At 35.7% G+C, this 8,311-nt stretch overlaps 1 protein-coding gene across 1 annotated transcript; it reads right to left on the reverse strand.

Moving 5' to 3' along the window:
• Positions 6,246-7,637, reverse strand: LOC109841719. Its single transcript, XM_020410666.1, has one exon. The coding sequence runs from the start codon at positions 7,635-7,637 to the stop codon at positions 6,246-6,248; it is 1,392 nt and encodes a 463-aa protein (XP_020266255.1).

An 8,311-nucleotide genomic window follows, 5' to 3' on the forward strand; every position in this document is an offset into this window, starting at 1 on the left:
CATCCACTTTCTTTATGGCTATGTTTGGTTTGAGAGAAAGAGAAAGAAAAGGAAAGGAAAAAGAAAGTAAAAGGAAAGGAAAAGAAAAAGAAAAGAAAATGACATTCTTTTTGTTGTTTGGTTAGAAAGAATATTGTAATGAAAGCTAGAAGAAAGTTATTTTCTCTTGTTTGGTTATTTTTCTAAGAAAAAGATGAAGTAAATTATCACAACATAATTTTAGTTTATACTTTTTGGAATTAGATTTAGATTTTAAACAATTTACAAAAAATAATTAAATTAAATTGTGATTCTATTCTAACATATTTTTAAAAAAGTTACAAGTTATCGAACATGTTTGCACAATCTTAACTCAAGAAAATTGAGTCAAATTTATGATGACTCTAATTTGCATATAATCTTATATGGTTTTGGACTTGCAAGTTATTCAAAATGTTGTAGTTCAAACATATCATTCAAAATCAGTATCAATCATATCATGGGAAGTAACAAGTTAATAAACACGTATTTAGAAAAAAAGGGGCAATTTCCTAACACAAAAACGTGAGTGGCCATCAACATCAAATTTGTAAATATTAACAAGCAGAAGCACAACCAAAACTCCACTAATTAGAGAATAACATTTCTCACACATAATATTTGCAAAAAGAAAGATCAATGTAAGAACCAAAGCAAATTTAAAGTAAGTGTCATGATATTCCTAATATAAAGTAAAATCCATTTCTAGTCACAAAGTCTATTACAATCAATTTCATATAGAAAATCTTAACCAACGAAATCTATTACAATCAATTTCATATAGAAAATCTTAACCACAGAGAGAGAGAGAGAGAGAGAGAGAGAGAGAGAGAGAGAGAGAGAGAGAGAGAGAGAGAGAGAGATAGAAAATCTTAACCAAAGAGAGAGAGAGAGATAAATCTGCCAAAGTCCTTGATTTTTTACTTTAGTGGCCCTTTAAAACATCAATCTCACATCCTTCATCCCCTGAAATTAATTCAAAAAAATTCAAATAAGTACAATATAAACATCAAAAACCTATAAAATAAAATCTCAACATTCTTTTAGAAGAAAAACGAAACTACCACTCATCGTGTCATGGTTCCTTTCTTAAGACTAATCAACAGAATCTTAAAACATGATAATAAAGATACTTCAACTACTTTTTCTCAAGAACTAAATGGAAACAACTACAAGAGTTATGAAAGTAAAAAAATGAAAAAAAGGGTGAGCCGAAGAAATTCAATTGCAGAATCAGTTTAAAAAGGTGAGCCCAATTAACTTGATTTAGTCAAGATGGATTTATGAACAATTAGGAGAAACATGAACTATAACATGTTGCATGCAAAACGCAGTGTGAAACATAAGAGAAATAAAGCTGAGACTACCGCTCCAGTCATTCATCAGAACAAGTCCAAAAATATGGTCAGCTGCTTGATTAATATCCACAGATCAGAACAAGTCCAAAAATATGGTCAGCTGCTTGATTAATATCCACAGGTTTGCCTAATTCATTTCCGCGACCAACTATAGCAGCCTGTATGGTCAGCTGCTTGATTAATATCCACAGGTTTGCCTAATTCATTTCCGCGACCAACTATAGCAGCCTAGAAGCACTATGGAGACCAATTAAAAAGATGACCACTGAAATACAGTAAAATGATGGTCTCTCAGCAGGCAGCAAAGCTTTATAACTAAGATACAATAAAATGCACGGTACAACATAGAGGGTATAGGGAGAACATACTTTGATATTTGGAGGATACAGGAGGGAGGCAGCCACTCATCTGCCAATTTCCTTCCATCAAAATATGTACACCGACGATTCACTTGTAGACCTACTGTACACCGACGCCCAAACAATGAGGGAGGCAGCCACTCATCTGCCAATTTCCTTTTACTTTCTCGTAAGCCTTACTGTACACCGAAACCCAAACAAGGAGGGAGGCAGCCACTCATCTGCCAATTTCCTTCCATAAAAATCTGTTCATACTAGTGAACAAAGAACTAAACTACCCCTAACCCTTCCACCTCTTACGCCAAGCCCCCCAAACTCAACACAACCACACAATAAGCCTTATCATTAATCCAATACCTGTAGCAGAACAGAGAAAAAGAAACGCAATTCATCATACCCAATATGGACTCGAGCCCGACAAACATAACAAAGTAAATAGCATTTCTGTTTTGTTTCTCTACAATACTCCAGAGGGAATAGGAAGAATACATAGAAGGAAAGTAGAAGCAAAACACCAAGAACTTTTTACATGTTTATGTATATAGGCTCCTAACATGATTTGATTCGTTCTCTGTGATTATCAAAATACCGAAAATGTCATAATTTTCCAATAAACAATCTATCAAAGCAATAATATGTTCCACACTTCTCTTAACGTCACTGATAAGTTTTATAAGAGATGACAACAAAGAACCAAAAAAGTTTTGCAAAAGGTTCATAATCCACAAAGGAAACAGCTGGAGATCCACAAGCAAATAAATAATGAAAACAGTTTATGAGAGGGAACAAATAATGAACACAAGTTGAATCCTCCAACCGAGTATACAACCATCATCATCGGAGTCAATAGAACTAATTATCGAAGATTCACTTGTAGACCCTCTTCACTGTCATCGCTCTCGCTGCCCCGGTACCAAACTCGTGGGTGTCGTCGTTTGCCCCTGCCATGTAAGTGCATATCATGAACGTCAACAAAGTTTAAAACAAGCTCACGCCTAAGCGCAAATTCAACTAGAGCTGATCGTTGTCACCGTTTCTATCACAGTCCACTGACATCACAATAACCATGGCCCTTTGAGCTCCCATGCTTACATACTTCTTCTTTATTTCCCTCTTGTGAACAAAGCGAGGGTGGCGCATGGGAGAAAATATGTGCAAGATCCTCTGACTCGTGTGTTATGTTGATCGATCCATTCCTGTGTTGAGGACCACGACTATTACTACCGGATTCATGGACTGCAATTGATTTAAAAAAAGAGGGAACTCTTACAATTAAATAAAGTTGGAATCTACATACACATAACTTTATATGAACATTGTGATAGTGTGTGTCTAAACTCTCCAAGAACTTCAAAACTAACACAAAAAAGTACTGATATTTAGTTTGAACATTACGAAGGAATGAAATTTATACATTTGTAGTGATGTTACAAATACCATAACTGTGTAGTTTTGTTAAATTACCATATTCATCAAGATTCCGAAGAACTAGATTTATTAGTTTGTACACAATAGTTCCTTGATAAATCACCAAAATGCTAAAACTAACTCTACCACTGATACTGGGAATTAATCAACAGCTTACTGAATTCACTGCAATTACCCTAATGATCCCATAGAATTCTGTGACTCACGAACAGTCGAGTACTATGTTTACAAACATTAAAATCAAAGAAATTACCTTTTAATAAAACAAATCAAAAGGAGTAAAAATAATCCTATAGAATTCCTTTTTCAAGAGCTTACATATAAAAATAATAAAACAAATCAAAAGGAGTAAAAATAATCCTATAGAATTCCTTTTTCAAGAGCTTACATATAAAAATTGTTCCTTCTCCAGTTTGAGATTTCAAGAGCTTACATATAAAAATTGTTCCTTCTCCAGTTTGAGAGAAGAAAATATTACACTTAAAAGTGCTCAATTTACGAACAAAAAAATAATCCTATAAACTTCGCTAGAATCCTCTAAAAAAAACAATCTCTAGCCATGAATCACGAACAACATTCCCTAAAATTTTATAATAAACAAACTGAGCAGAGAAATTATACCTTCCAAAAACCATAGCAGCGGTCTTAACATAAGTCGCGACCATTTCCTCGGACGTCGACGCATTCTTAGGATCCTTTGGGAAATCCATAGTAATCAGCTAGTGATTATAATCGCAACCCTCGAACAAGATATCATCAGGCCCAATCTCCGGCTCCTTGCTATCAAATCATTGGTCCATCAACGCCGGCGACGACCGAAACGATTGGGATCGGATTAGGGAGTGAGGCTTCAGGGTAGGGTGAGGGCTAGGGTTTTGGGGGGAAAGGGTAGAGTTTCGGGGAGAAAAGACGAGGGGAGGAGGAGATCGACGAGAAATGGCGGTCGATGATGGAGAAGGAGAGGGTGAGAGCTCGCCAAAGGCAGATAAAGAGTGCCATGGGGATTAGGGTTTTTTTTTGGGGGGGGGAGAGGATGGAGTCGCCTATGTTAGACCCTAGAGGGGAGGTGATTAGGGTCTTACGCTAATCTAGTCCGATTAAATGCCAATTAAAATTAATTATCAAGTTATCCTAGCAAATATGAAATACCACAAGATATATAAGCTAGGATAAGCAATGCAAACAAAGAGATATATCTTATATGATGAATATGTATATATGCAAGGATATATAAACAACACAAGGGTAAAAAATCTAAACAAGATAGTGGATGAAATAAATGAGTAATGCACAATTGGCGATATAAGATAAATGCAAAAACAAATACGCCAAAGACAAACTCAAACAAGCAATATGATCACGGAGTTCGGACCTTCCGTCCTACGTCTCCGCTCCCCACTCCCGGGGAGAAATCCACTAACACAATCCGGTTTGGAAGCCGGAACTTCTTCTACACACTCGGTTTTCTAGCTAACCGAAAACTCTACAACTCACACTCTTGCAATCACACTCTACACCCACTAAGTGTTGGACCTAGCCGTGTCTCCCTCAAGTGCTCGGTTACAACCTCTCCCTAGGCACGTCAACCGACGCCACTCCTCTTGGGACGATCCCCGACTCTCACCACACACTCCTCACTCGGTGTACAAGAGTATTACAAAGTGATTTAACAATTAAGCACAATATAGCAAATGATTGTTCTCTCTAACAAGGTGAGAACTCAATTAGGCTCAACTCAATGTCACACTATCCCACAACCCAATTATATAATGTATGCAAATACAATAAGCTCAATGGTTGTGTGTGCAAACAAAGAGTAAATCAAATCAAACTAAACTCAATATAAAACTAGCTTTAATAGAAATGATAATCAACAAATAATTATAAATAAAAGCTAGACTTGAGTTTAGGAAAACTTCTCTAGATCAAGATGGAGAGATGGAGATATGAAGCCCAAACAAGAAGATGATCTCCTCCACTTGTGAAAATAATCTTCAAACCAAACAAACACTAAAACTCACTTAAACCCTTGTTTAAAACTCTTTAAACTTGTTTAAAACATTTCTTGAGTTACCTTAGAGGTATGAGGGCATGGGGTATATATAGGCTCATGAAACAACCCCAAAAACCAATAAAAACACCCCCAAAACATTAAAATAAACAAAAAAACAGAACTAGCTGTTACTGTAGCAAGATATATCAGAATGTTTGGACCAGAGTTTCAGAGCCAATTTCAGTTCTTTTAGTTTAGAAACCAGTATGAACATTGGAGTTCCTGAAAAGTGTTTGTTCCAAGCATATCTGGATGTTTCCTCATAACCCTGACAATTCATCCAAAAATTAAAAAACCTGAAAGGTTTAGGTCCAGTATGTATTCTGGGAGATAGATGAAGAAGAATTGGGGTATGGTCACTAGTAGATGTACTTCTATACTCTATAAAAGCTTGAGGAAAATGTTCAAATAATTTTGAATTACCCAAACCTCTATCTAACTTTCCATAGATTCTGCCTTTACCTTGTTGTTTATTATGCCATGTCCATTTGGATCCAGTACTCTTAATATCAGTGAGACCACATGATTGGATACAATCATTAAACTCCTGAAGTTTTTTGGCAGTCAATTGAATACCTCCTATTTTCTCTGAGGTAAATCTACAAACATTGAAATCTCCCACCAATAACCAAGGCAATGTGGAGAATTTATCATATATTTGTCTAATATCAGTCCATAATGATGATCTTGCAGATTCGGAATTTTCACCATAAATGACACTCAGGACTAGAGTGAAACCTCCTTTGTTTTGAAGCCTGATTGTTATTATTTGCAAATTAACAAGTAATACAACACCATCCCATACCTCTGAATCCCATACTACCCATATTCTTCCTCTATTTGAAGCACTGTAGTTGTTGCAATATGACCAATGTGTAGGGATACATTTTGTAATTCTGTAGGCTTTTGATGATTTAATCTTAGTCTCTAACAAACCAACCACACTTGGCTTCAATGATAGAATGTGATTTTTAATATCCCTTCTCCTCCCCAGTTTATTCATACCTCTGACATTCCAGAATAGCATGGTCATAAAATATTAGCTGTCGAGGCCCTTGTAACCCTCTTTGGACCTGAAGAATCTTTATTCACTTTGGCTTGGTTCTTCTTCTTCATAAGAAGCTTTTCTTTTACAGCTAACCATTCAGGGTTATCAGTAGCAATAGGAAAATGTATACCTTGACCATTACTAGATTGCTCAATGAAACCTGTATTATATTTGTCTTGATCAGATGTACTCTCTGTAATAGGAATAATATCAGTAGTTTGTTCAGAGTCGCTTGAGATCCCTTCTGAAGTACCTGCTGTGATAGAATTGATTGATTCATTTATAGAAACAGTGCTGTATGTATTAGTATCAACATTCTGCAAAGGCTCTGATATCTGTAACAGTAATGTATCCGTGGTATCTGTTTTGCCAATGTGAACAGACTTAAATTGAATAGTTTCCTCCTGAGCATTTATTTCATCACTTTTAGCCTGATCTTCAACAACAGGATCCAAGAAAACCTCAGTAACTAACTGATCAGCATTAATAGTATCATCAACATGAGTAATTCCTTCTGAATTAATAGCTTCTACATTTATCTTGCCCTTATTAATAACAGCAGCTTCGTTTGTTAGGCCAGTTTTGCCTTGTAATAAATGTTCATTGTCATTGACTAAAGAATTGTCAACAAGCATTGATTCTTCCATCTCAGCAACATTTAATGTTGATTTAGGAATCCACTTCTCAACTATAACCACCGGGCATTGATATTCCATATGACCAAAATTTTGACATTTGTTACATTTAGGAGGTATCCATTCATACTCCACATCAGTTTCCAACCATTCTCCATTACCTAAATCCATTCTTATGGAATTTGGTAGTTTTGCTCTAGAGGAGATTTCCACAAAACATCTAGCATAGGCTAACCTTTCACCTGTTGCCGTTGCTTTATCTATATAAAGAGGATTACCCACCAGGCTTGCAATACGACTAATAATATTATTTGACCAAAGTTTTAGGTGTAGAGATGGTAATCTAATCCAAACTGGAACTGATGTGAGAAGCTCTCTTTCTAAACCAATGTTTTCAGACCATTTTTTTAAGATAATCAACCTTCCATCAAACAACCAAGGTCCTCCATTCAAAACTCTGTTTAACTCTTCATGACATCCAAATTTGAAGAAAAAAAATCCATTTTCTCTTGAATAAATCTCAAGTGAGCATTTTGGTTTCCAAAGACGGCCAACACAACCTTTTAAATGGGAATAGAAAGGTTTATCTCCAAGAACGTAACCAATCAACGTATTATTCCATTTATCAACATTAATAAGAATTTCAGATCTTGGAATTTCAGCATATAAAAGACCATTGCTATCAATAGATGGTGGAAAAAATTTCAAAGAACAATTCTGATTTACCTCTCGACCCATTGTACATATATCCTTCCATGAAGCAGATCCGCCAGATTTGAATTTCCAGGTTCCTACTTGTTGTTGAGATGTCTGATGATCTAAATCTCTCGATTGAAAACCCTCAATATTCTTTTTCCGTTCAACTTGCTCATTCTTTCGAAGGTTTCCGTTAAATGCAACAGTAGATCTTGGAAAATTTTGATTTCTTTTCCTACGAGAGATTACCTTGATCCAATCTTGATTACCATCAAACCAACCCAAAAACCTATCAGAATCCCAGAGAAAACCCTAGCCTCTCTCTCCACTCAAACCCTAGTTCCTTTTGGTGATTTTGGAGGAGTTTCAGAGGGGTTTTCAGCGGGATTTTTGTGGTGCTGTCTAAGGGGGATCGTCGTCTCTCGGATTCAAGAGTTTGCAGCACATCAGAGGCGAGTAACATCTCGCCCAGCCCTACACCCACTGTTTGTATAGTTTTATTTGGTTTTATTTCGGATTTTATTGAGCCTAAATTTTCTATTTGTGTATAAAAATAGATCTTTATAGCATATGATGCAAAAATCGAATGTTTTCAGTTTGTAAAAGCTCACAAACGAATTTGTAAATTTAGATCCAGATATGGAATTTGTTTAAACATGACTTTTATTGTGATTTAATGGTTTCAACATGTTTTTTTTTAACATAAAGATATATGT

Source organism: Asparagus officinalis, chromosome 5, assembly GCF_001876935.1.
Source record: "Asparagus officinalis chromosome 5, Aspof.V1, whole genome shotgun sequence".
NCBI lineage: Eukaryota > Viridiplantae > Streptophyta > Magnoliopsida > Asparagales > Asparagaceae > Asparagus > Asparagus officinalis.

What these genes read in the sequence shown, in the direction of transcription:
- LOC109841719 (XM_020410666.1), bottom strand. Translation starts at nt 7,637, where the DNA reads ATGGGTCGAGAGGTAAATCAGAATTGTTCTTTGAAATTTTTTCCACCA.